The sequence below is a fragment of the Pundamilia nyererei genome, unplaced genomic scaffold (assembly GCF_000239375.1).
Source record: "Pundamilia nyererei isolate P.nyererei 1_Seehausen unplaced genomic scaffold, PunNye1.0 scaffold00073, whole genome shotgun sequence".
NCBI classification, from domain to species: domain Eukaryota; kingdom Metazoa; phylum Chordata; class Actinopteri; order Cichliformes; family Cichlidae; genus Pundamilia; species Pundamilia nyererei.
Window position 1 is genome coordinate 1,456,083 of NW_005187474.1, and position 27,619 is coordinate 1,483,701.

The 27,619-nt window shown below is 38.3% G+C and overlaps 2 protein-coding genes across 3 annotated transcripts in view; one reads left to right on the forward strand and one right to left on the reverse strand.

Annotated features, from left to right (window-relative positions):
- psme4a (proteasome activator subunit 4a) overlaps positions 1 to 4,478 on the reverse strand; it is a 28,563-nt gene extending 24,085 nt beyond the window's left edge. The window contains exons 1-4 of one of the 2 annotated variants that reach the window (XM_005737096.2): positions 3,731 to 4,478; positions 2,466 to 2,606; positions 2,161 to 2,277; positions 920 to 976 (exon numbers count right to left, since the gene is read on the reverse strand). In XM_005737096.2, the coding sequence (XP_005737153.1) occupies positions 920 to 976; positions 2,161 to 2,277; positions 2,466 to 2,606; positions 3,731 to 3,927 (512 nt within the window). In that variant the 5' untranslated portion in view covers positions 3,928 to 4,478. The remainder of the gene's footprint in view (positions 1 to 919; positions 977 to 2,160; positions 2,278 to 2,465; positions 2,607 to 3,730) is intronic. The other variant, XM_005737097.2, reaches the window with a different exon arrangement.
- A 1,050-nt stretch (positions 4,479 to 5,528) lies between these two features.
- Positions 5,529 to 27,619, forward strand: part of wdr27 (WD repeat domain 27) — a 44,271-nt gene continuing 22,180 nt past the window's right edge. The window contains exons 1-21 of the mRNA XM_005737098.1: positions 5,529 to 5,867; positions 6,690 to 6,831; positions 7,064 to 7,188; positions 7,614 to 7,727; positions 7,842 to 7,893; positions 8,227 to 8,297; positions 8,378 to 8,492; positions 8,582 to 8,684; positions 10,251 to 10,342; positions 10,505 to 10,569; positions 11,276 to 11,388; positions 12,293 to 12,366; positions 16,228 to 16,297; positions 16,509 to 16,580; positions 16,658 to 16,758; positions 17,165 to 17,254; positions 17,947 to 18,068; positions 19,218 to 19,351; positions 19,562 to 19,659; positions 21,883 to 22,004; positions 26,347 to 26,444. Coding sequence (XP_005737155.1) covers positions 5,721 to 5,867; positions 6,690 to 6,831; positions 7,064 to 7,188; positions 7,614 to 7,727; positions 7,842 to 7,893; positions 8,227 to 8,297; positions 8,378 to 8,492; positions 8,582 to 8,684; positions 10,251 to 10,342; positions 10,505 to 10,569; positions 11,276 to 11,388; positions 12,293 to 12,366; positions 16,228 to 16,297; positions 16,509 to 16,580; positions 16,658 to 16,758; positions 17,165 to 17,254; positions 17,947 to 18,068; positions 19,218 to 19,351; positions 19,562 to 19,659; positions 21,883 to 22,004; positions 26,347 to 26,444 — 2,120 coding nt within the window. The 5' untranslated portion in view covers positions 5,529 to 5,720. The remainder of the gene's footprint in view (positions 5,868 to 6,689; positions 6,832 to 7,063; positions 7,189 to 7,613; positions 7,728 to 7,841; positions 7,894 to 8,226; positions 8,298 to 8,377; positions 8,493 to 8,581; positions 8,685 to 10,250; positions 10,343 to 10,504; positions 10,570 to 11,275; positions 11,389 to 12,292; positions 12,367 to 16,227; positions 16,298 to 16,508; positions 16,581 to 16,657; positions 16,759 to 17,164; positions 17,255 to 17,946; positions 18,069 to 19,217; positions 19,352 to 19,561; positions 19,660 to 21,882; positions 22,005 to 26,346; positions 26,445 to 27,619) is intronic.

Below are 27,619 nucleotides of genomic sequence, written 5' to 3' on the forward strand. Positions count from 1 at the left end.
TATAACCAGAGTTCTTAGGCTCCTTTCTACAATCCCATCTATTTACTGACATGCAAAGTCAAACCATGCCTGGTTGAAAAATACCACTCAACAGCTTGTTATCCGTCTTTGCATCACTCAAGTCTTTAGATAGCTGTAGATGACAGATTTAATTCTTAATCGATAGCCGCATTTATGAGTGATGCTGTGCAAGCCAAACTGCAACCTACTGATCTACTGTTTACACTGTAAGCCCACAACACACCAGCTAAAAACTCCAAAATATGCAAATCCAACAGCAGAAAAATGTGAGTGAGCGCACTCTGTGGTAAGGACCACGCTATATAACCTACAAATACTAGAAAAAAATGTTTATAGTTTTAAAAACAAAATTATAAGAACTTGGGCTCCTAAACGTCTAGACTCTTGAAAATGCTGCTCAGTAAACCAAGGACTTCAAAGCAGGTTAGAGTGGGGATGTGTAACAAGAAAAACAACAAAAAGCTAGACAGCTTATGAGTTAATGAAACTAAAGTCAAGCATAAAACATAATGAATGCTTCACAATGTGTCATAAATACTGTAAACTGTACTACATCTTAATATGGTCATCAAAGTCTGATGCCATCATAACATAACATGAAAGATTAGAAGCATTTAAGAAAACATGTTAAATAAAAGAATCATCTATTAATATGAGCTAATGGTTGCTATCGGGAAGAGTAGAATGATACAAATATTTGTTAGCTGCAGTGCGACAGTCTCCAATATGGGTGAAATGTTAACATTGATTAACTCCTGATTTTTTTTTTTCCTTCTCTCACAAGCTGCATATGGGGTGTCCAGTTTTTACTTTCACATGCAACATGGTGTCTCAAAGGATGAATTCAAAGTAAAAACAAAACAAAACAAAAAACACAAAGAGAAATGTTTATCCTTACCACCTCTGAACCAATTTTATCATTACGTGTTTAGAGGATGAACGAGGCCGTAGATAACTGAATGTAAAAGGAGACAAAGGCATAAAAAAAACATTCAGCACACAAGAGTGCCTATTACTTGTGCAGCAACTTATACAACATATTATCTTTTGTGTGCATTAATATGGGCTGGACAAGGATTAGCTGACCAACCAAAGCAGCTTGCTTACATTGGCTCAATATGAAAGCATTTTGCTAGCAAAGTAGCAATGTTCCCATAGCACCCTAAAAGAGCACCTCGCACTGCTTGCTAAGAACTTCACAAGGAACGTCTTGCACAGGACAGACCAACATTGTAAAATCTCTAAAGTCATGCTAAACTGTAAAAATCATAGCGGCTATAGTTCCTGGTAAAAGCAAACATTACGTGGTATAAAACATGACAAGCTTGTCACCTGAGGTATAACAAACCGAGTCTGTTTGAAAATAACCAGGCCATAATTTGAATTAAACAGCAACTATCACAAGGGATCCCTTTTAATTTGAATTGAGAAAAATAAATAAATGGATGTCAACACCAGGGAAACAGTCTACTGAAGTTATGAAATGAAAAAAGTAAAAATTTGACTTCTAACGGCCAGTTCGTGATGTCGCGGAGCAAGCTTTTTTCTTTTTAAGACATCCTTCCATTTGACAATGTCACTGGCAGGCAGAGTGAAGAGTTGGCCAACTTAGAGAAAGATGAGAAATGAGTCATTTTAAAACAATAAATATGATAATGCACATTTCAGGACATTCTTTTTCTGAGACAGCGTTGCTGCGCACACAAAAACTGCAACAAAAAGTTGGCTAACAAATAGCAGGAGAGTTGGAGGGAATCAGACTTCCTCCAATCTCCACATAGCTGGTCAAGTGCTGTGTTAAAGAGGTTGTGAATAGGAAATAGTTGCTTTTTTTACAAAGAAGGATTAATAAAGATGATTGCATCACATATTTTAAAACAATGTAGAGGTGAAGGAGCTGTTCAGTGCAATTTGACTATCATATGTGCAGTTCAGACTAACCGTGAAATAAATGTTGCCTAAAGCACATTTTCTGCTGCTTTTAAAAAAACCATCCCACCTAATTTGTGAAATCTGACTCAACAGCTAAACCAAAAAGTATACCTCACTTCTAAGTTTAAGCACAGTTTTCATTTGTTTTTATTTATTTGTTTTTTTAATAACAACATTTGCAGGCTTCACTTAAAACCACAGGCATACTTGGGAAACCAGTTGAGGCCGAGATGCTCCGTCTTTGAGAAAAGAATCCTGTCGTATAGCTCATACAGCGGTCTCCATGGCAACTCAAGGTCCTCCCTTGACAGGAGTTCTCGTTTCCTGTTAAGATGAAGATGACATATGTATAGAAATTGAGAAACACGCAAAAGCTACCTGATCATGCAGTCTTCACCAGACAAATCATCACTGGTGAGCATACGGCATGTTTAAATGTAACTTCACTCTTGGAGAAACCAAAAACACATCTGTACAAGTTGTTGAGTAAACCAGACAGGAACCAATCTTACTTGAGGAGGTTAATAAGAAGCCGAGCAAGGCCCTGCATCATGCTGATCTCCAGTTTGGGTATCATCACTAGCTCGTAGAGCAACTTGATAAACAGCACATGGTCTTCTTTGCTGAATTTGCGCCCATACAGTCTCATGTACCTTAAGGAGAAGAGAATGTGGGAAAATGACTCCAGTTTCAGGACAGATAATAAGAGGTCAAAAGTGTTTACATGCATAAGACACAGGAATGTAATGAACTTGGTAATCAATATAATCAATATAATTTAAGAAAAGTCATATTTAAAATAAATGCTACACTTGAATAAAGCTTGTAGACAATTTAAAATGAAAATGTTTTTTAAATCAATCTTTAAGTGCAAAAATACTGGTAAACCGAATCTGGGTCAGCATAACAGTCAACTTTCCGTTTGCCTGATCCGGCAGTGAGTCACTCCTGAAAAGTGCAATGAGCCAGCTTTTGGGACTGAAACGGATTAAAGCAGGCCTGCAACCACGTACAACAACATCAAACAGCATAATGTAATCAACTATCCATACCGACAATATTTTTTTGCTGGTGAAATCTGGGGGTTAAATGTTAAATGTCATGTTTATGCACTGTACTGAGTTAAGCAAGACCATATATGTCCTCACCTGAAGAGCTTGGCACAAACACTCAACAGAAAGCCACGTGGACCACTGAAACATGATCTGAAACTATTATAATGCATATCAAAAGGTGGTTATGCACAAGGGCCGCCTTTGAGGCAGCTTGACAGGAAACCATAAAATTTAAATTTTGCGATATCTGGTGAGCCGTCATCTGACTCGCTGCTTCAAAATAAAAATGTCAGCTGCAGAACAGCAATTAAATGACCCACTACTGTGCCGCTCTGTCTGGGTCAGGTTGTGTATTTGACACTGGCCTGATTATGAAACCCGTAGCGTCCCTAATCAGATGCCCGACAGACTGTAGCTACCGGGCATTCAAAGCTGTGTAGCGTTTTATAAGTAATTAAGCACAGCAGGCAGTGAGGAAACGACCGTGTTTCGTAAAACACGCAAAACAAATCAAAGTTTTCGGTTTGACTGATCAGTGTGCGCACAGTTCCTACAAAACACTTCGGCGTATTATATAATAAACACACCGCATTTTACACTTTACGAGTTACAGTGGTAAAATATATGTTGTTTGCGTTACTTCTCAATAGGCTCAATGTTGCAAACATTACCAAGTGAGCAACAACTGTTACATTAGGACATTAGAGATTAGTGTTACTTACGTGGAAAGTTTCCTCGTCCAAAACAGGACACCGGGCCATATCTCTCGAAGCTGAACAGCTCGGCCCAAGTTTCCTTTTATCTTACTCAAAATATCATTGGATTCAGCGTCTAGCCTGTCCGCGTACGGCAGAAGTTTGTTGTATACGATGTCTTTTTGAGGAATAAAATCCAATGTGTCAGGCTGTGTCTTTTTCATTCTACGGGTTAAAACTAGCTAGCTTCACTAGCACTACTTTAACTTCGTTTCGATTTTCACTTCACGCTGTAATGCTACCCGGCTAATACAACGGCTAGTTAGCTACACTCTCCAATGAATAAGGTTATTATGGCCCGCACAGTGACTAAGTTATAACATTCACAAGTTGATGACACGGTAGCTAGCCATCTAGCTTAAGTTAAATTAGCTTCCTTTAGCCGAAAACATCATCAGCGTCATCTTATAAAGATATTAAGGCGGACGAATTGTACAACTTTGTTCAAAAATGCCTTGGCACTGGAAATTCTCTCTTTCGGCTAACGCACTCCTAAAGACCTGACAGCCAGCTAACGGTCTAGCTAAAGTTAGCGGCGTACTACAAAAGCACTGTCATATCCCATTGACTGTCAACGTCGACTGATTCATCCAACTACAGCAAAGGAGACTGCGGACGACACCCAGCTACCCGCTGCACAACACATGCGTCATATCCGCTACCTCAAAGGGAGAACTACGATTCCCAGCAACCCCCATTTCCGTTAGTTATTTTTATAAACGGTTAGCAAACAGGATGACTCGAAATCCACTTAAGACTTCTTGTCCTCTGATGTCTTCTATTGGTTCTTCGTTTCGCCATGAAGAACTTTCTTTTTACAGAACACTTTAGGCACAAGGCTGCAATGTGAAGTCCAACAAAAGCATTAATAAAAGTGATATTATTATTATTATTATTATTATTATTATTATTATTATGTATGCTTTTATTTTGCTTTAAAAATGCTTAAAGTGAACTTACTTAAGCAGACTGAATATGCCACTGAGCATAGTGTCACTGTTTATCAGTTTATCATTGGCTAACTTGCTTTCTTTGCAAAGTTGAATTTGTAACGAGCTTATTTACAGATGTAATCGGACTATGTTTTTATTGTATTTTTTTATGCAATTAGCTTGAACATCTTTTTTTCTCTCTGATGGAATCATCTTTTCTGTAGGTCCCCAGCAACTTGAAATCCTTGTAAAAACTTATAATAAAATAAAATCCTGCGCATACTACTACTAATACTACAACTAACAATAATATAAAATATTTAATATAAAATTATTTATAGCTTAATGATGATGAGCAACATTAACAATATAAACACAAGCTCAAAATAACCTTGTAATCAATAATGCCACCTAAGTTTTCATATTTAAATTTAATTAAGTAACTCTGTTGTATAAATATATGTTAGATTGTGACTCAAATCACTCTCTATTTTTTTAAACAGAAAGAAGCACACAATCTAACGGGGACTACCATCTTGCGGTCAAATGGTGAAGTACAAGTACGGATGGTTTATTGTAGAAGCTCCACTCTAACCCTAATTCCAAATACTTCTGGAGTTGGATGCAAAAGCTACATAAACTGGGCAAAGCGTACAGTTTTGATGATCGAAATGTTGCGTGAAGACATTTTTAAAACAACAAACGTGATTAAAGCACGTGAGAGAACAAAACCAGGAATCAGTGCGTGTTTGCGTGCCTAGCATTAGTATTACGACTTGAGTGAAGCGCTGCCACATAGACGATCTGTCGTGGCGGAAATTTGTTCGGTGTCATAGCAACGATCAACATTTCTAAAGCGATTAAAGTGTCGACGAGCACGGACAGTTAATAATAACGACAGGAACTGTATGAGTACGCACACACAGTTACTAATGACGCTCCACGTACTTCTTCCAGGAGATAATTAGCGTTACGATCGTAACACAGCAGGCGGAGGGTCGTGTCACGGTGTTAGCCTGTGACAGATGGCAAAGATGCTGACTGAAAAGCTCAGTTTGACTTGTGACAGACTCCTGTCACACCGGCAACTCGCATGCTGTTACTCTTATTTTAGCATACCACAGCACGGCAAGGAAGTGCTCGTTTACAGCACAAGGGACGGACAGCAGAAGGTTTGTTAGTTTTTAAGTAATTTGTTCGTGTCTGCACCATGGTCCGCACTCTGGCTACAGAGCGTCAGAACAATTTAATACATCTGAAAAAAGCATATATATACAAAAATGTCATTAAAAAGTATTTGTTTGAATGTTTGACCCACAGACATGGATTCCTACTGAAATGCTGCAGCGAAGTTTACAATAAATACCAGATTTGCACGTTAGATTTAGCATATCATGGCAAACTAAACAAACAGTTCATCTGCATTCAGACAACTTTCTTTTTCGTTTCTTAATTCACTCGTGCCATGACCGCGAAACAAGCCACGCGTGGACAGATTGCTCTTCCTCTTACATGACGGACTTTATTGTCATTTTGCCAGCCAGTTTGTTTCAAGGTGAACTAATCTGGAAGAAACAGTGTCACTAACCTAAAAAGGCCAGCAGGTGGCTGTTTAACCTCTCTTTCTTACACATTTACTAGCCCTGGGCCAGATTATGTGGATTCCAGCATAGTACATTTAAAAATGGCAAAACCGGTGAAACCTTTATGCACAGACAGGCAAACAAACTTTTATACATTATCCACTCATCTTTTATATATTTTAATGTTGCATTTAGTCACAATCACAAATGGCCTGGTGTTTTTGTCAGACAGTAGGGAACCTACTAAATAGATCTTTGTTTAAAATTGTGCTAGAGTCAAGGTCATGTTTGTCACTTTACAGGCGATTAGCTGTGAATTGTAATGGATTGTGAGATACATGAGCTGCTATGTCATTGACCTTCTTGACCATTGACCATTCATGCTTTACTAAAGTATTTTTTTTTTCATAGCCCCTCATACTAACTGGTCACCATGGTGACATCAGTGCCCTTACTTTTGGAAAAAGAAGCAGTCCTGTTATCCTCTGCTCCGCCTCTGCTGATTACGTCATTGTCTGGGATATTGAATTGTGCCAGAAGAGAACACAGGAGGGTAAAGATACATAGTTCTGCGTGTTTGACCCTGAATTGTTGCATGCTGTGAGCAGTGCTCTGCAGTAAAGCGTTTCTCCATCCCAAATCACACACATTTTTCCCCATTATAGAGCTCTGTTTTGCAATGTTGCGGAGCCACTTTAGCACACGCTTCATATCACGTGATGTAGTGAAAATGATCATTTTCCTGTTAAGTTTAAATGTAAGCAGACAAACATTTTGGTTTGCAGGTAAAGTTGCAGCTGGAACAGTTATCGGGACTTTGCTGGGGGAGGTTGTTCATCTTTCATTTTGTTTCTCTGATGCACGAGTGGCTGCATGCACGGGAGCAACTGCATGTATTCTCAGCTCAAAGGTACCAGATGATCATGCTGCACGTCTTCCACTTGGTCAATGTATTTAAGCTAAAGGGTTGTAAATGGACTGGTTTTTATACTTTCTACTCTACCTGATCACTCACAGCACTTTTAAAACATGTGCCTCATTCAACAATTCACATTCACATTCATACAACCACTTTTTTCTATGCTCTGTCTAACATTCATACACATTTACACTCTGATGGATGCAGAGAGCAACTTGAGGTTAAGATCTTGCGCAAGGATATTTTGCATGCAAGCTGGAGCAGCCAGGGATTAAACCTGATTTTAAGATTAGTAGATGACCTGCTCTGCCTGCTGAGCTACAGTCACCTCATTGACTTTTTAAAAAATATTTACTACAAGACAGTAATCACCACTTGTTCTTACTCAAGTTTTACGGTTGTTTTTTCCACATCAGAGACCAGAAACTATCCATACCTTGACGGGCCACCTGGGACCTGTAACATCAGCAGAGTTCTGCCCCTGGAATAACGATATCCTCGTCACCACATCAGAAGACCGCACCTTTAGGGTATTACTTTAAATTTTACACTTTTTATTTAGCCACAGTGATGTGTAATGGTTTAGAAAAACAAATTGTGCACACCTTACTTGGACTTTTAGCTTTTTACTTTTGTCTCGTCAGGTGTGGGATTTAAAAACTGAAGCTGTTTTCTTCCAGTCGTTTGTGCTTTCAGGTATGACGTAAATATTTTAAATCATGTTGGTGAAGCGGTAAACATTCATTCTTTTGAGCTTGGCCCCTTTAGCCTGCAATACTCTTATTCACTTTGTACAGTAGAAATGATAACTCTATTTTAAAACAGGACTATAAAAACTGGGATGTCAGATTAGGCTGTTGGTTAAGGATTGGTATCGCTTTCTGGGGTTTTCTCCCTTCTGTACCCAGGGTTCCTGTGATAGAAGCCACGCCATTAGCATAAAGTAAATTAGTTATGATTATTCAACCATAGGTTTCAATTTTCTAAAATTTGAAGGTTTGAAAATATTGAACTTCCTTAATCCTTTAGCCTCTCCACTGCTCACTACATACTTCTTGGAAGAGGACAGGCATCTTATCACCGGTTCAACTGATGGACAGGTTAGTGACTGAGGTACGCGGCAGCTCAAAAGGCTCAGACACTGAAATTCCACGAGCTGAAAGACAACTGTCTGTTTTAGGTGTGGTGCTTTTCTCTCAGTGACGACCACAAGTGTCACCTAGTGACCAAAATGGACCTTGAGAAGATGGAAAAAAGACATCAAATGCACCGAGAGACTGTGAGCCATCAAGCAGGTGACGCGACATGAAACAGATAGTTCTTTAAACTAGTTGGAAAAGTTCACTCAGTTACTTTTATGCTACTTTTGGATGTTTTCTTCCAGGGTGTGTTTTAAAATCGTCTGCTGATAAAGTGGAGACTTCAAAACCTGTTCTCAAAATGGCTTTATGTAGGCCTCTATCAGACATCAATGGTGACCAAGAAAAGTAAGTACAGCTTAGCTGGAATAGGTGCCTTGACCCTTATTATAACTTCCTGTAAACTGGTAAAACTACATAAACTAAACAGTGTGGATGAATGGATTCGTTCACAGAGTTGTAGATGTAGTTTACAATTAGTTTTCAATCATTAGTCACAAGAAAAAAATAGATCTAAGCCTTTCATTTACTCGTTTCCTCCCTCTCAGTGGATCATATTGTTTGATTTTAGCACAAGGAAGATCTGGTTCTCTTCATTTTTGACAGGGAATCTTAATAAAGCACGACTGTCAGCTATATGTATTCTCAAGGGCTCTATTTTGTTTATTATTCCACAAAGTGCAAATGGTATGTCATCCAGGAGAATATTAGCAAAATGATTTAAAACACATATGTCAAATTTAAAAAAAAAAAAAAAAAGCTGCACATTTTTGCCATTAACACAGTGTCACAAGCTCCTGGAAAAAAAGTCCTTATGACATGCCACATCCGTATGGACTAATTGCTGCACGTGTTCACACACTCACAGGAAACCTGAAGGAAACTCCACACGGCGCGGGAAACTGCTGTCTCGAAGCATAAAGTTTCAGACCGTTGAAACATATTGTTGCTGTGACAGGAGGCAGGCACTTGAAAAACACGCAGACATGACTAGATTTGTATGATTCCTAATTGCTGTAAGGAAAGCTTGTGATCTCAGTGCAGAGCTCAGCGACTTACTGACTTCACACTTTACTGTTAGAGTGAAATACAGAACAAGTGGAAGCAGAGTCAGTGTGTGATCATTTGAAGTCGTTGAAGTTTCTTTGCAAGCCACATATTCATTGTATAAGACAAAGTAATCATTTCTAGTCACTGTTAGCATCAGTGTTTAGACACTATTCAGACAGCACACATTTGAAATAATTGATTTACTACAGCAGTACAGTTTGGCACAACAGAGTTTGGCATCTGGACTTCCAGCTCATCATTCCCTGCGAGTATGCTTCTATAAATTTGGGTACTGATAAATAAATCTTGCTCTGGAGACTTGTGGATGTTGTGTTGGTGGAGGGGTTGAAGGAGCAGTGATGCTGACGTGTCAGAGTGAAAAGCAAAGCTTAAATATATAAATAAATTGGGACACTAGGGAACTAAAGCATGTTATGTATGTTTCTCACAGTGCAGCTTGATGTGCCAAACTAAAGTAGCTCACGGGCTTTGCTCAAGTAAGATTCCACATAGTAGTATGAAAATAATGATGCACAAAAATGTAAAACCTTCCAAACATAAATTGCCCACAAACTCAAAACCTCAACATGCAGCCCAGAGCAGGAAGTGGATAAAAGAGCAGAGCTCCTTTCTTCTCTGTGGTATTAGTTTCCAGTGTGCTGAATGTATATAGTTTAGACTGCATGAAGTCAAAGGTAACTTGAATCAAGGCCTATACTTTTATGGTGTACATGTCTTGCCACTTCATCACATCAATATGTTGATCTTTTGTGTCGTTTGTCTGACCCCAAATGAAAAATTCTTTTTGCGAGAAAACCCCTTAACATGGTTTTTCCATATGTTTCTGTTTGGGGGCCCATGCAGTGACAACAGCTGGTTTTGTATTGGAAGCTCTGATGGTCTGTATGTGGTTGATCTGGCTACGTCTGAACTGGTAACAGCGCTATATTTCAAAGGTAGGCTGCTGGGGACATGCCTTCTCCCATCTTTCTGTCTTTCTTTAAGAAACTCTGGTATGCCTCCAATAAAACATGTGGTTTCCCCTGAGAGATTCCACTGGTCATTTCTTTTTTGAATGTGATAGCACATGATGATGAATATGATTTTTGTTCTTGTAGATTACCCTAAACTGAGCATCACTATGGCTGGCTCATGGACCATCTCTCCAGGGTGTGATAACTCTGTGAGTGTTTCCATTAAAATTGCCTTTTCAGCTTGACTTCTATCATTAATACAGTGTTGCTGGTATTGTTTTTAGTATAAAGAGATAGGATTTACTAGTTAGGATAGTGCGATATAATGTTTTTAATGTGTGTTTGTCTGCAAACTGATTTCATTGGTGTCACAACCATGTAACATGCAGTCACTGAACTTTTGAAGGTTCTAAGTAGAAATTAAAATAAAGTGCAGCAGTCTATTTGTAGACAGGCCAGAACAACATCACAGAAAAAAGTAGATTTCCATAGGCTTTTGGATAATTGCCAAATATAATAAACTCTGTAGGAAATAAATGTAAACAGTTACACGTATTCTCAGCAGGAGAATATTAACAAATTAACTTTTATGATTGTTGGAGTGTAAATGCACCCACCACCTCTCCCCATGTCTGGTACTATATCTGGTATGTAAACATACAATATTTTTGAAAATGGCTGCAGCATTAAAACCGATCCCTAAACAGCTTTGCTTTGTTTTTTTCTTAAAACTTCTACTAAATAACCAAGTTTATAGTTCACCTATGGCTAACTTTTATGTAAAACAGTAGCAATTATTTAATGTTCTCTCAGTCTAACAGCTTAAAACACATGTTTATGTATATATTATTACTACAAGAATAGTGTTTTTTATTTTATTAAAATTTTAATTGATTGAATTTATTTCCCACACAGATGCTGATGTTAGTGAGCTCTTTGTTTACCCCATGTGTGGTCATGTTGGAGGTGCGTCTATATGACCTAGGAAGGCCCTTGGCTTGTGGCAAAGGATTTTCAGTGTTCCCAAGGTAAAGCTGGAGTTAACTGAAAAATATTAGGTAGCGATACAATATTTTGATGATCTACAGTGACAAAACCTTTTTTTCCTACTCACTTCATCTTACAGATCAAAACCAAAATTCAAGTTTAATAGAACTTGATGAGGGACACTGTGGCCTTGTACTTGAGGTCTAAAACTTTGTTTTGCTTTTTATTTTTATGGGTAGTATAATAGTAAGCATTTCAGCTACTTGTTTTGTGAAAAATAAAATAAAAAAAGATTTAAAAAAAGTCTACAAACGACAGACAAAATAAGTATTTTTTAACTATTTGAAATAAGCACAAAACTGCTCTGGCTAGTGAGTGATTGCACTTTATACGATTCTAAACTTTAAAATTTGCATACGTAAGCTAACAGTCACAATAAGATTACTTTTTAAATGCCAAAGGTTTTAAATTGTCCTCTGAGAAAGAAGGAACATTCATTCAGCCATTACCCGTAACTCCATAAATGATTACCTAGCAAAGTCCAGCAGCACCAATAAGGACTAATTTCATCAACGTAATGTGCTTTTTGTCTGCTTTAACAAATTTGCTATTTGTGAGCCAAAGCATAATCATTTGGGATAGTTACAACTTGCAAAAACAATGCCTTTATACAGTTTTGTTAGTCTGGTCATTTGAGCTTATATATGATTGTGGGCTGTTTTTTAAAGTTGGCCTCCTGCCTCTAATGCCCTCTGACTCTGACATTTCCATATTAACTTCCTCTATTACAAACATTCATGCCATCTGGTTTTTCATGAGTCAACAATATCATGGCATTGGAAATCAGAGGGGCTAATAATCCATAAGAGTGGAAAATGCTGTGCTCCTCCATTTCCAGTAACTCCCCCAGCCCTCCCCTCCATTTCACCCCTCTCTTGTTTTCAGTTCTTCTCCGCTGCCCAATTCTCCCCTCAATACTGAGCTAAAGAGGAAGGAGCCCAGCCATCCTAAAAAGAAAGGTCAGCATCCCCGAACACTCACCTCTCACTTATACTCATACACACAGAATAAAAAGAAAGCTACTACTATCTGAGGACTTTGAGCTTTAAAAATGTGGTTTTTTGTGGTTTATTTCATGACTGGCTCATTATCTGTTTTTTGTTTTTTTGCTTGACCACATATAAAAGCCACTTTCAACAGCTCCCTTATTCACAAGGGCTTGCCACAGCAGGTAGCACCGCATATTTGACTTGTCAATTTTTTATTTGATTTTATTTAACAGGTCTTTCCTGATGCAATCTCGGGGGATTTGTTCCTCTTAAATTTTACTATTGGGTTAATAAAAGTCTGCTGGGCAATTTCAGGAGTTACTGAGAACATCTTCATTATCTGCAAACATTCACAATTTAAAGATTCCTTCCCCTCATTTTGTTGGGGTTTTATACGACTGTCTGTTTTAAAACAGGTACTTCAGTTAGAGCAGCACATGCAGACTGATGGTTTCTTTTTACATTAACCCATTTTTTTTGACTGGCTGCTTCTTCCTGTTGTGGAGTCATAGGTAAAGTGAGCCTGTTTGTGTTTCTCTGGTGGACCATTAGGATCACAGATAAAGTTTATGATTGGGATCTGGCGACTTAGAACTGTTCTCCTGGAGCGACCTACCAAATACTGACATTTACATACATACATCATACAGAGAGGTAGTGCTGAGAGGCAGTATTAGCTGTCTCCTCACAGCTGGAGTTGAGGAATTTGCCAGTGCCAGACTGTGCAGGGGGTGTACTGAAGAGTCTAGAAGTGCCGTGCGGCTGCACTGTCAGACCAAAAACCACAAACGTTTACACACTAACCCAGCATGCTGCTCTCCATGCATTCTGTATTCGTAAAGTTATCTACACAATTGTATACAAATTATGCAATAAACCTCCAAGATACTTGGAAATAGAATTGTTCTTCCATTGCATGTGTGCAAGACCACTAAAGGTCTCTTACACATGCACTGAAGACTCCTGGCTTTTTGAGATGATTATAATCAGCTGCTGTTACTTTTTGCATGATGTGTACTATAACCCCTGAGTGCTGTTGCTTGAATTAAGTCATTTTATAGAAAGGATTTCAGGGAACTAGTAAAACAGAAGGACTGAATAAATTGCGAGCAATGCACAACACACATTTTCCATAGAGTGATCAGATCAGTATGAAAATACTGCAGATGTGAATCTGATTCATTTAGATTTCTCTGTCAGGGAGAATAGACAGCTTTACTGTTTGACCTGAGGTGTCACAAATTATTAAGAATAAAATGAAATAAAGAAACAAAGAAAGGCAGATGACATGGAGCACAATAGAGTTCCCTCCTTGAAGCACTAGAAGCCATTGGACCCTAAAATTCCCACTAAACTGCAGTGATCTACAGGATCTTCTCTCACAGAATGAACAGAAAATAGTACAAATAATGAACTGAAAATGATTGGACCCACTGTATGAGTTCTATTTCCCCATAAAACATTGTGATCCAAGCGATATTAATTGCCTCCACTGTTTTGAAGATGTAAAATCTTGGATGGCAGAGAAAAAAAAATTCTGTGAAACCAGATCAAAGAGAGATAGAGAAACTGAGGTTCTCAATGTCACCTTGGTCTATACCTAAATATGTGGCCATGTAGTTTTACAAGGTATAAATACAAAAGAACAGTTACCTTGATACAGACCACACACTGTGGCCTTACTTTAGCTTCATGTTTGTAATGTAGTTCTGTGACAGCTTACTAAGGTGCCTCTGATACTTTTAGTTCTACTCACATTGCTGTCTGCTACTGTCTGCTCTTCTCATCACAGGTCAGTAAAGCTGTGACACAGCGAATGTAAAATGAGGTCTGAGTTGACTGATTGAGAACATGACTTGGTTGGCTAATTCTTATAAAACAAATAAACAAACAAAAGAGTATCGGACGTTTCAAAGGGGCTCTTCTATGTGCTTTTTTTAAGTTCAGCTAGAATAGCCTTTATCTGTAGCAAGCCATTTTGGCTCCCTTTATGTAATTTTGTTTGTATTTGGCTTCCCTTCATTAACAGCAGGTTGGTGGGTGGGTGGGCTTCTGTGCTCAGATCCAGAGATCTGTGCCACAAATGACCATATTAGGGATAAACAGAGACGAGCGTGGAACAACTATTAGATTCTGAGTGTTTACAGCCTGAAACCTGGATCAGAGGGATTCCTTACCTACACATAAGCTGACCTCAGTGTTTGAATATTTGAATAATGTCCTATTTAGTAACTCAGGAGGTAAACAGGTAAACACCTGAGGAGAGCATACAGCTGTCTCACTTTGTGCGCAGAAAGTTTTGGGGTGTTGTAGCTGTTCCATCAGACAATGAACATCCTGATGTGCTGAACCAGACTAAAGGATTTGAATATTAAGAAACATCTTTGAATAATTTTTGTCATTAGGCTAATTCATAATGAATGCCGTAAAACAAGCGCACAGCAAACTGTTGTGATTTTACGCACATATGACTTTCCTTGGAAATTTGTCTGAAACTCTCACTTTGCTTCAAATAACTGTCTACTGTAAAGTCAGCGTAAATTATGGGATTTTTACTGCCCCGTAAAACTAAAGCACCATTATACATCAGCAGGAGATCAATAGGGCCATTAAGCAACGCCAAGTGATTGCGTCTCCATTTAATTGGCCTAAAATGCTTACTTTTCAACATGTAATCTGTTCTGGAGCAGCAAAAGCTACTTAGTATGCCGTCTCACAACACATTGGAGGAGTGGAAGGTGGTTTTGCATGTAAGCCACCAGTCTCACAGAACTTAAAAGGACTAATGCTTTACCTAACATTTAAATACTACATAACTGTTGTGATACCAGGTGAATTATGCAATTCAGGTTTTGTACACTTAAACATGTTTAAGTGTACAAAACATACAAAACATACAGTTGTGGTCAGAAGTTTCCATCCTCTCATCACTGGCACACTTTGGGCACCTTTGTACCAACTGAGCATCATTTAAATGCTACAGTTTGCACATTAGATGGATGCTTCCAGCAGGATAAGCTGTACTCAAATCAACTCCACAGCCAACAGATCTCAATCGAATAGAGCACCTCTGGGATGTGGTGGGATGGGAGATTTGCTTCATGGATGTGCAGTGCAAAAATCTGCAGCAACTGTGTGATACTGTCATGTCAGCATGAACCAAAATCTCTAAAGAAGTTTTCCATAACCTTATTGAATCTATATCGTCACAAATTTAAGGCAGTTCTGAAGGCAAAAGAGGTCCAGTATCAGCAAGGTGTACCTAACGTGACCAGAGAGTGTGTACGTATATATACGGCTGGCCCTAGAGACTAAATGACCTTTTCCTACTTCCCCTTTGTTTGACAGAAGAACAGTTTTTGGAAGTGCTTACACATTTTTATGGCTGTGGAAAAAGTGAGCTCATAGTGAACTATCACCCTTCATGGCTTTATGGATACACTTAATGCTTACAGCATGGAGTGGTCACCCAGAAATCTTGAATCCTCCTTTTAAAATATGAAACTGCTTCACGATACTGGTAGATATATTGTCATTTTAGCAATATTAAAGAGTCTTACCTCATCCTGCCACTGCACCATCTATTGATTTGTGTTTTAGAAATGCAGACATATATACTCGTTATTTTACACGTTTGTATGGGATATTGTATTCGTTTTAAATGTTATATACCTATGTGGTATGTGACTTTTGTTGCCATGATGCCAGGTCTCTCTTGGAAATGAGATTTTTAATCTCAATGAGATTTTTTACCTGGATAAATAAAGGATTAATAAAATAATACACACTTCTTTGCTGGTGTCCTAATGAGCATCTTATCTTTCAATGAAGGAGGTGTAAAGGACCAGCCTCTGGTTTTCCACTGTAAAGTGAAGTCATCTGGATATACTAGTGCCCCGAGGTATGATCACAGAATAACTTTTTGCCAGATAGATAATCAGATTACAGTTTATTGGTCTGTCCAAAGTTTAAAGCACTTATTCGCTTAATTATTTTTTAATCTCATATTTCCTTTTTGTTAGGTAAATTATAGTTGCTATATGTATATATATTTTATTTGGTTGTTTTGTATATGTTTTTGTTTTTTTTAATTTAGTTTATCCTCTTTTCAGGAGGATCATGTTTTCACCCAAAACAAATGTTCAAAAAAATTCTTCCTCTAGGAAAAAGGCTGATGGAAATACGTAAGTGACCTAAGCTAATTTCATTTAAAAGACAGTGTTAATAAAATGTGAATAGTGAACATACTTTTGCCATTTAGAGGTTCCCTCCTTAAAGATTACCCAGCAGACGGTGTGGCACCGGCTATCCCGTGTGCTGATGTGAGCGTGAAGAAGCATGTCTCATGCCTTCAGTATTCAGGTAGGTTAATATGAGTAATTTTGTCTATTATTATTATGTGTTTTTAACTATTATTTAAACAGTTGAAATGCTAAAGGTTGAGGTTATAAGTCAGATTTGGGATTGTATTAGAAACACCTGCCAATGTCGAACCGTTAGTAGATCTAATAACTGTCGACTGCATGGAGTATTGTCCATCCTGTGCTGTAAGGGTGAAGTAAGGTAACAATAATTTATGAAAAATAGCTGGCAGTATATTAGAAACAGTTCCACTGTTGCTGTTTTCTCAAGATGAATGTTCCTCTTTCAAACACAACATTTCACAGTTGTGTCTTAAAGGCTGCTTTACTATTTTTGGCTGTAATAAATCAGCTGCGGACTGAAAAATCCTAATAAAACAATCCCGCGTTTCCTTGTCTCTCCCAAGGTGATGGAAAACAAATCCTGTGTGGTCTTGGAGACAGCACACTGTTACTGTACAAGTCCTGCCTTACTGGCGCTCCAGCTGTCTACCTAGGTGTGCGATGCAGAGATGAGTACCCGTACTTTTGTTTGATATTTTTGTGTTTTTCATACAACTTCTTAACTGATTCAAATGATGCTAAGGTTTAAGAGTTGGCACCTCACAGAGATAAGAAGCATGTTAATAATTATAAGTCTGCTCTTGGCTTGGATAACTCATTTGGGCTCTTCTGAATAACCTGGACCTACTCTGAAATGGATGCATGGCTTGACATGAGAGTTTTAAAGAAAACTCTAGTTAACTCACTAAGCTATCACTGTCAAAAACTAAACACTGAGCTCTCTGTTACCAGAATAGTGTGGTTTGCTTATGTTCCAGAGCAATAATTGTTGAAAGGCTCACATTCTCTCCTGAGACCTTTTAGGTTTAAACTAAGCATATGTCGCTATTATATACAGTGTGAGCATTTCTGAGACGAGTGGTCCCGGGCAGTAAAATTAACACTGACAGAGAAAGAAAGAATACCCCTGCATGTCAGGCATCACTCGATGGCTGAAGTGCAGCTGGATCACAGGTCTCCACAAGGGGGCAGCAGAGATAAAAGGAGAGAAGCTGAGGTGACACGTAGGTCACCACAAGCATATTCTCTTCTGTCTGCCTGGCTCTCTTAGCAGTACCATAAAAGTAGATGTTGTAGCCACACTCTGTATTACCAGGTTACTAAAGTCGTGCCTTCTTTTATCTAGGGCATGACAAGCCAATAAGCAGTTTGAGCTGGAGCCTTAGCAGACGGTGGTGGCTGAGTGCGTCAGAAGACCTGTCACTCCAAATCTGGACTCACTGTAACTCAGAGCCTGCCATTATCATGGTAAATCCCCAGTGAATGTGCATACACTTATACCGGTGTCTTATTTTTTTTTCTTACTTTCACTCCCTGTCACCTTAATCTCCCATCACAACTACATGGCCTACTTTAAGCCTTTATGAAATTTCCCTCATTCCTTGGAAGTCCAAGTTCTAACCATAAAAACCAGGGTAATAAAGACCAGCCAGAGTGACCTCATATTGCAAAAATGTCCTCTCTCCGAAGGTCTAAAAAAAATTAAAATAGATGTAGAAGTTCAATAAAATGACTACAGATAACTAATAGATAGCTCCACACATTTGTCTTGTGTTTTCAAAGATCAGTGTGATTGTTGGAAGGATTTTAGTCCCCTACAGATCTCCTTCTGTCATTCCGATGTGTTAATGGTTAGGTAAAATGTTCAAACTTTTTCCATTTCCATCTGTGGTTCATAAAATTCAGTCATAGCACACCTTTATAATAGGACAATTTCTGTGTAATGATCAGATTGTATCTTGGACATGTTTGTACAGAACTTGCTCAATTCAATGTTTCCACTGCTAATTAGAAAACTAATGGAATTTAAAAACAAGGAGGCCAACACAGAAAGCCAAATTAATGCAATTATGAAATAATGTGTTTCTTGGCGCAGTGATAGCACTTTTGCTATCGAAGCCTCAACTGAAGTTGGAGCATCCAAAACTCTGATCGTATGCAGACCCTCCTTACCTCACTGGGTATCATATTTAATGGGACACTCAGTTGCTCTGTCATGCCAAGTAAAAACAAGGGTCTGTCCTTAAGCTCCAAGGTCTCCCCATATCTGATGCTTATCATCCCTGCTTTGTTTCACTCAGTTAGACAGTTTGGCTGGGTCTACAGCCTTTGACTGCTTGGTATTTTTGTGAAACAGCTTGGCAATGAATACAAGTCGTTTCAGGGACAAGGGCTATGTCTGGGTGAGCCAGGATCACAAACGGCTTCTGAGAGTTGCAGTTGTGAGAAAAAGTTTGTTAACCACTCCAAATTGTGAGTTTGTGTTGATGAGATGTGGTCTGGTATACTAGTATAAGTAAGACTGAAGTAAAAACTGAAGTAAAACTGAAGTCTTGCAAATGTTTCAATAATTAAATTAAAAAAAATACTATTAAGGCTGATTTTTGTCTCTGCTAGGGTGACAAAATGTTCTCCAAACCCATTAGAGGTGCTCAGTTTTATTATCTCGACAAATTTGTACTTCTGGCATCCGGGCCCTCTCTGTACCTGTACCTGTATAACCTGGACATCACACGCGATGACATAAAAAGGTAATTGCAAGTGATTCATACATGTAAATAGATACACAACAGTTTACCATGTGAACCTTATAAATGCTACGTAAACTATTGGTTTATGTATGTATTTTCTTCATTGGTCTTCAGCTGAATTCCTATATAATCTTTTTTGTCATGAAGCTGTATACACATGGATGTATTGTGAAGAAAGTGAGACAAATTCAAGCTGTTTTTTCTCCTTAGATATCATCAACGGAGTGTCAGCAAATTGGCTGGATGCTTTACGACAACATCAGCAACAGACATCACCGCCTTGTCTGCGATCAATGATTTTTTTTCCCGTATCCTTCTTCCTGTTGTTACTGTTCGTACAGCAGAGGTGTTTCACTTCAGACTGCACATACACAGACATTTCCCATGTCATCCACAGCAGTTTCTCTATGGGGTTGATCTGATATCCTCGTGTTGGTGTTGTTCCCAGATCATCTTACTAAATGTTGTTCCAGGATCAACATTGCAAGTGACCAATCAAAATGTTGTGACGTCCTACTTTTGCAACTTCGGGAAAAACCGGCATAAAACAAAAAACTGTACTAAAGCTGCGTGAAACCGCCTCTGTCCGCTGATCAACGGACCCTGACCCTAACCCTAACCGTAACCCTTTAATAAACAGTAAGCAGAATTGATATTGTCCTTGCAACATTGGAATTTCATAAATGCACGAATGGCTTGGCGCGCAAAAGAATAACGTCACAACAATGTGATTGGTCACTTGCAATGTTGAACCTGGAACAACATTTTCATGATGGTCTGGAAACAACACCAACACGAGGATATCAGATCATCCTTCTCTATGGTGTCTTTAGATGTTGCCCCATGGCTTCCATTGTGGATTCTACCTGTGAATGAATGAGGTTTTCTGTAGTTTATTTAGGAATGTGAGGAATTTGAGGGTTTACAATGCATTTATTTTCCAATAAATCCACTAATAAGAGGTCCTCTCAGGAGCAGTTCTGCTCCACTTTAGTTCACTTTGCCCTACCATGTACAGAACAAAAAGAATATGCATATAGGGTGATGACATATGTAAATATGCAGATATACATATAATTGGAATTCAATCAAAATGTTTAGTTTATTTATTTTAGTTAATTTAAGAAAAGCAAAAAAATATTGTACTCATAAATTTGCATTGATAATATATGGCTTACACTATATGTATTCCTTCTCATAAACTTAGAATCAATCTATTAATAATACGAAAAAAGTAAGATCCAGTAGGTTTTTTCAAACTATATACGGCCATTTCCCATTTGTACATGTGCATTTGCTTCGTCTCTTTCTAATTATGTCTTCCTTCTTCTCCACCATTGCTCTCTCTTCTCCCTCATTTTCACCTCATCCTCTTCCTCCTCACCTCACCTTATCTCTTGAACCGAAGTCAGGGATCTAACACATGCAAAGATACATTAACGTGCTTTTTTAAATTCCCAGTATTTGTGCAATTAGTTATTGTCAGCAGATAAGACATGCGACCTTCCCGTCTCAGCACAGCTGATAAGCCGGCTAAACAACAACAACAGCTGGTTGTTACAGCATTATGCCAGCAAACATTAGACTTGAGTGTCCTAAAAATCACACTTTCCCTCTGAACAGTTTGCTTACATTCGTGTAAGAGTTTATTCACTTAGTGTCTAAAAGTGTTTGATCTATTTTTAAGAAAGTTCCACTAACAGCAGCATTTATTAACAGAAAAGGTCAGGATATCCTCAACAACTCTTATCAGACTCTTTTCACAGAGTTTTACTGCTTCCTCCATAGTAAATAGACATGGACACATATTGACAGCTGAGGCAAACCGTGAACTGACAGCCAACACTCATTGCAGATGAATGGTAGCCACTGCTATTTGTCCCGAAGTGGCCACTTTAGCAAGGATTATCCACTTGAATTGGGAAGGGTAAGAAAACAGAAAACTGAAGTTTCATTTGCTATCTGAGAGCATTTAGACTCATAAGTGAAAATTGTCACGTATAACCAACAGCATTTGTGAGCTCTTTTTCTTAGTGAAATGGATCAGTTGCATAGACAGAGTAATGTTAAGTTCTTGTGGAAACTGACCAGTCTGTCAGAAATAGCGACTTTGTAATGATAGCTGTGGGATGCAACAGGTTTAAATCATAAAATTGATTGGTCATATAAAATAATGGCAGCCTTCTTAGGTCAAAGTGTGTATGAAATATTTTGGATTTTTAAAACTGTTACAATATCTCATGAGATTTTAACACTGTTCTTTAGTAGGAGTGTCCGTGTACACCATAATAAGGCCTACAAGGCCTTCTTTTCATTTCTGTCTACTTACATAAAACAGCATGGAATGAATTAAGGTGTCTACAGGAAGGCAAACCATTGTATTCAGTTTTTGACTGAATACATCACATGGCCCTAAAAAGTTACCAAGGTTGTAAATGATAGAAAATAGTTGATTAAATATATGTTATTTTTGTTTAAGGTGCTGGTCCTCTGAGAAAAATGTTAAAACATTACTTAACAAGCTGTTTCAGACATTGTTTTGGTGTGTGGGTCAGATCGGTCTATTCAAGTATTTGACATGAACAAAGGCACAGTTGCCTCAGAGGCGCCTGATGCCCACAGCAGAGCCATCCACTGCATCACACAGAACAAGGTGAGGCGAATCGACTGTTCATGTGAAAAAAAACTACCCTTGATGTATATGCATGTATTTGTCTTGTGTAATAGTAATTCCCTTCAATTGTATCTTTGTCTAATACTATTATATATCATCTTGTTAATAGAATAGAATAGAATAGAATAGAATAGAATAGAATAGAATTCAACTTTATTGTCATTGCACATGCACAGGTACAGGGCAACGAAATGCAGTTAATCACTTAATACCCACCAGCTCACCAGTGAACCACTTAGCGGTAAAGTAATATTTTGTCCACATGCTAAACCAGAATTGTTTCAAAAACTGGAAGATGTTGCTTTTTAAATCAAATCTCTTATATGTATTTGGAATTCTGTTAAAATATTTCCATTTGGGTATGCGGTATATTTGAAAATTCAATTTAAAGAAGTAGATGTGAACCCAGCTTTATAACTTCCCGTATGATTATTTCAGCCTTTATGCATGATCGTTTGTAATTGGTTACGTTGTAATGTCAGTCATCACAGTATATATAAGCGACTTACAGTATGAAAGGACTTTTTGATACCCACTAGAGTCTTTAAGTGTGGAGTTTGTATGTTGTCCCTGTGAATGCATGGACCCTGTCCAGGAACTCCAGCTTCCTCCAATGTTTGTCTCCTTGTGGTGTACTGGTACGTCGTCAAGGGTGTACCCCAACTCTCGCCCTGTGACACCTGGGAAACGCTCCAGGCTCTAAATCAAGTGCTTGAACAATTTATTTCCAATTGCTTCTCATTTTAGCAGATAATGTAAGATAATTTAAGACAAACAGCTTTAGGTGTAAGTGTTGTGTAAGTTTAAGTGTTTAAAAATGTCTAACCAGACAACCCAATCCAAAAAAAGGTTCATTCTGCTCATGTGGACGTAGCTTTTCCAGTTGGAGAAATATTTCGTCACTCATCCAAGTGACTTCCACAGTGTCAGTTGAGGTTTCCCCAACTTTATAAACAGTACATTTGCATAATCATTGACTCTAGCACAACTGACTAATAATGGGTGGACTGCAAATTGTCATGACCATTGGTCACATAAATGGCCTCCTTGACTCCCCGCTCAAACCAGCGTTCTTTTTGGGATGTCCTCACCTTAAATAATTGAGCATGATATCACGGATAGTAACAGATAGTCCACCATCTCCATTTCACACATGAACGCATGCCGACGTTGCAGTAAGTTGCCGACACGTGCAGTGACAGCCGAAGGAGATATTTTATTCCAAGCAAACATGAAAATAATCACGGGGGAGTGTCTCCCCCTGCTGGTAATGCAACTTCTGCATGCGTGTCCATTTCACGCTTTGCCTAGCCAAAGCATGAAATGGACACGGTGGACTGGCGTGTTAATTACACGTTTTGTCATGTTACTGGGTTGAACCAGATACTTATTCTTGATGGCATTACCTTGGCCCCCAGTAACGCTGTGAGGAATTTCTGGAGTCATTTTTGACCATTTTTGTCCTTCAGTGTGTATGTTAAATAAATATGTACGACTACATTCACACAATATTATCTAAAATTAGAAACATCCTGTCTTAGAGTGATGCTGAAAAATAGTCGATGCATTTATTACTTCATTGTTATCAGGGTGTCCTTAAAACCCCCTGAGAAAAGCCTTCAGTTGATCCAAAATTCTGCAGCAAGGGTACTGACAGAGATTAGAAAGAGACAGCATTTTTCTTCCATCCTGGCTTTTCTTAGAATCAAATTTCAGTTCCTTCTCCTCACATACGGGATGTTGAATAATCAGTCCCCAGCTTATCTTAAAGACCTCATAGTACTGTATCACCCCAATAGAGCAGGCTTACTTTCAGGCTCCTTTTCTGTGGAAACAGCTCCTAATTTGGATTTGCAAAACAGACACCATCTCTACTTTTAAGATTAGACTTAAAACTTTCTTTTTTGATAAAGCATATACTGTAGTTAGGGCTGGATCAGGTGACCCTAAATTCTCCCTTAGTGCAATAGGCCTAGGCTGCTCTCTGTGTGCTTACACACCTCTCTGCATTTAATCTTTAGTTATTCATTTCTGGCTCTCTTCCACACTATGTCTTTTATCCCGTCTTCCTCCCATCACCCCCAACCTGTCGCAGCATATGGTTCCCCCTGCTTGAACTTGGTTCTGACAGAGTTTTCTTCTTTCCACAGTCGCAAACTTTTTGCTCACAGGTGGTTGTTTGATGTTGAGGGTTTTCTCTCTTGCATTGCAGGGTCTTTAGCTTACAGTATAAAGCACCTTGAGATGACTGTTGTGGTGATTTGGCACTATATAAATAAAAGTGAATTGAATTCAATCATTGCTTGGCATAAAGGGACAGAACGCTTTACTAAAAAAGATTTTTCACCCTAAACCATAAACATTGCACTTATCCTGATAATGATAGTGTTCTTTAATACAAATGCAATTTTTTTTTGAAGGCACATATTTAAGTTTTGATGTTGCTGAGCGTTGTCAAATCTTTTTCACGTCTTTTCTCATTCATAGTCTGACTAAACCTAGCCTTAACCTCCAATCTTTGATAGAGGCAGAGACATCTCCTCAGTCCATACGCAGATTGGATGACGTTGAGATCAAACCCACAAAGCGAAGAATTTGCTTGACTTGGAACCGATTACTGGTGTGAGCCTCATCTTCCATTTTACCCTTGAAGGGGCTACTATTTGGCAGATGTAATAGTCTTACATAAGGCATCTATGAGTGTTTTGCAAGTTACGTAAGGCACAAGACACGGATCGTTTTTGAGGCAATAAAAGTGTTAAGTTTGTGGTGTGAATGAAAAAGGTCATGGTTAAAAACAAAAATCATGGTTATACAAACATTTCCGTGACAGACAGACAGGACATGCCATCATCAGTATCATTCATCTTGAATGTTACTCCGTAGCGCAGGAGGATTAAGACTGCCATAGGGGATGGCAGGAGGATGATGCTGGATGATGGCCTTGGAGTAAAGCTGTTCCATGATGCAGTCTGGGTTTATGTGGCCTTACTTCCACATCAGTGTCTTGAACCAATCTGGACTCAATTTGTTGGTGTCTAATAAGTAGACAGCTTGGGCTGGCGTCCACATCTATTATAGTGCTATGAAGAATATTGCTCACAGTGAAACTATAAAATTCATCTATTCAAGTCTCATTTATTTATTCAGCTTATAGTTAGCATTTTTATTGCCTCACATGTTACAGTGACATGGAGGGACTGGTATCTCTACATACAAGAGTCATAAGAATGCTTGCCAGCTTTGTAACAGCAACAAACCCATTAACTTTTATTATAAAACATATATAAAAATAATTACCTATTGTACAGATGCTCATGTAACTTAGTAGATGCAGAAAAGTATATGTTTTGGTGTGAAGGAGGCTTGTACCCACTGACCCTTAGATACTGACTTTGGTCAGTATCTAACTTGCTTTAGACTCGGGCCAGCCTGGATTAGCTGGATACACTGCACCTTGTGGTATGGATGAAGTGCATTAAAGCATTCAACTGCAATTCACTCTTGCTCACAGCTGACTTTATTCCTTCAGCCCAGAGGTGCTTGTTCTTTGTCACGCTAGCTATTGTGTGCATTACATTGCGGAAAGCCTGTGGTGTGTTGTTTTTAGCTTGGCTATTGATGTCACTGTGGGATTCTCTGCCTGGGGGCCTGAGGGGCCTTTGGGTGCCGTAGGATTAGTAGCATTGCTCCTGCTTGGAGTCTACGCACATTTTTTCCCTTCACTATTGGTTTTCCTCCTGAGGCTCACCAAACATCAGGAACTGCATTTTGAGAAGCAGCTTTTCTTACTTGAAATTTCCATCGCCTTTTTGACAAAATTCACCTGGAACTCATCACAGCGCAGGACTTCTCGGAAAAAAAGAACTGGAAATGCCCTCTCAGGCTGCCGTTCTCACACTTTCAGTGGAAATCTAAACAATCCCCCCCACCGCTTCTTTCTCTCTCTAACTCTTTTTCTCTCCGGCTCTCCCTAAGCTTTTCTCTCTTACACATTTACCTATAGCATTCAATAAGTGGGTCTGAAAGAGCTGTGTGGAATAGATGGATAGATTTGTAGGGGAAATTCTTTGCTTTTCTATTTAACTAAAAAACAGTGATGACACTAAGACACTCCCACCTAACCTCACTTTTGCTTCCGTTTTTGTTTTTACAGCCCAGCGTAATTTTTTTTTTTAAATATCACCTTCTGTTTTGAAGTAGTATACATTATACTAATAGTATAATAATAAAAAATTTAGGGAAAAAATGAAGATTTATATCCATTTTCAGGTAAAGCTTGTGCTGACTAAGCTGTTTTGTTCATTGTGTATCATTAAAGGGATCAGCGTTTAGCTCACAGGCTCCAGATTCATACAACCTCTTCCTGACCAGTGCTGTCACTGATGGTATGAAGATTTGGGACCTTCGAACACTTAGGTCTGTATTATTGTAACATATTCTGTGCAATTTGTATTGAATGTACTTGTAATATGATCATAAGGCAAGGAAAATGGTGCTTTATAATCTACTGTAGTCTACTGTAGTCTCTTGCTTCTTAAAGGGAAATCATGTTCAAAACCTATTGTATCAGTAGCTAATGCATTTACAGTAATTGCTAATGCATTTACAGTAAATGCATTAGCAATTACTGTAAATGCTGTGAATGCTACTACAACAATCTTATGTAGTAAATGATTTACTACATAAGATTTCTTTTTGCAAAAGTTTTGAGCTAAGTATATAAAAGATCAAGTAACCCTGATGTCACAGATCAGTTTGTCGACTTCTGTTGTTTTTTTTTTGTTTTTTTTGTTTTTAACATTTTAGTTTTTTAAATTGGTAAGCATAGCCGACTTTCTAGATGGTATTTCACGGGTGGATCACAATCTGATTGTACTTTTCGGCGTTCATATTTTCAACACCATGAGCACTGTTGTATCAGTAGCTAATGTTCTCATTGTTGTACCTCCTCTGTACACATTGACAACAATTTGAACTAAAAATGTCAAATTTGGAGTCATCAGTATGAAAGAATTCTTTTCAGATGCCTCTTCATCTTTTGTGCTGCACTTGTCTAGTTTCCACTGATGTTTTTTAAGAACATACTGCACAACATGTACAGACATGCCAAGTTTTCAGCTAATAGCTTTGTTGGAATTACATTGTTAGTACAAAAATACTATTTTAGATCTGCAAAATTCTTTTATCTTTAGCATTTTGATAAAGCCAGATAAAGAAATGGGAAGAAAATGTGTGTCTTTGCAACTGGCTGCTAGTAACAAAGTGCCAAAAGATAAAGATGAAGACACTCCTGGTCATCCCTTGATTTAGTGGCTTTTTTATGCTTAAATGATTCATAAGTCAAAGTTAAGTGGTTTAACAAACAAACAAAAACAAAAACATTCCTCTGAAGACAGTCAGGTACAAGCATTGGCCTGAAGCCTGGATAACTCTTGCACAAGACTACTTTAAGAAAGGATTAGAATGTCTCCTTGTTAGCAAAATATAAGGAAATGAGGGCTAGCTCAAGATTTTCTCCTAATACTATACATTGAAGGAAGTAATAGTGATCAATATGCTTGGAAAGACTGAAAATTTCTTTTTCATTATGA